Source organism: Eimeria mitis, genomic scaffold (assembly GCF_000499745.2).
Source record: "Eimeria mitis Houghton genomic scaffold, Emh_scaff2361, whole genome shotgun sequence".
In the NCBI taxonomy this organism is placed as follows: Eukaryota; Apicomplexa; class Conoidasida; order Eucoccidiorida; family Eimeriidae; genus Eimeria; species Eimeria mitis.
This window is the reverse complement of record NW_013570698.1, coordinates 5,920-6,589: the sequence shown is the minus strand read 5'-3', so window position 1 is coordinate 6,589 and position 670 is coordinate 5,920. Positions and strand designations below refer to the sequence as shown.

Below are 670 nucleotides of genomic sequence, written 5' to 3'. Positions count from 1 at the left end.
GACGCCTCTCCCCTCTCCTCCAGCCAGAGCAGCAGCAGCAGCAGCAGCAGCAGCAGCAACAGCAGCAGCGGCAGCAGCAGCAGCAACGACAGCAGCAGCAGCAGCAGCAGCAGCGGGAGCGGTTACTTGCTGCTGTCTGGTTTGTTTGTGCTGCTGTGTTTATCTCTTTTGGCCTTCTGGAGGGCCCTGCTGGTGCAGAGGCAGCGGAAGCCAAACAAATACCCTAAACCCTAAACCCTAAACCCTAAACCCTAATTTTTTTTATTCGATTCTTTCCTGGGAGAAGCAAAGGGTTTAGGGTTTAGGGTTTAGCAGCAGTTTGTCTGTGTTTATGAATCTGCGGTGTATGCAGACAGTGTAGGGGGTCTCTGTGTTTGTGCTGTTTATTATATATTTTCTCTTTTGTCTTTTTTCTTTTCCTCTCTGGTGTTTTTCTTCTCTTTTTATTTTTGTTTTTTATTGTTTCTCTCTTTGCTTTCGCTTGTTTGTCTTATATTCGTTTTGTTTGTTTGTGTCGTTTCTTTTTCTTTGTTTGTCTGCCTCTGCTTTTTGTTTTTGTTTGTTTTCATCTATCTGTCTCTGTCTGTCTCCTTCTGTCTCTGTCTGTCTCCTTCTCTCTCTGTCTCTGTTTGTCTGTTTGCATACCTATCCCTCTATCTGCCTGTCTCTT

The 670-nt window shown here is 44.9% G+C and overlaps 1 protein-coding gene across 1 annotated transcript in view; it reads left to right on the top strand.

Moving 5' to 3' along the window:
* The window catches only part of EMH_0052630 (uncharacterized protein), a gene marked incomplete at both ends in the record, with an annotated part of 2,056 nt that extends 1,822 nt beyond the window's left edge, over window positions 1-234 (top strand). Inside the window, one exon of the mRNA XM_013496897.1 lies at window positions 3-234. Coding sequence (XP_013352351.1) covers window positions 3-234 — 232 coding nt within the window. The remainder of the gene's footprint in view (window positions 1-2) is intronic.
* Window positions 235-670: the final 436 nt, after the last annotated feature.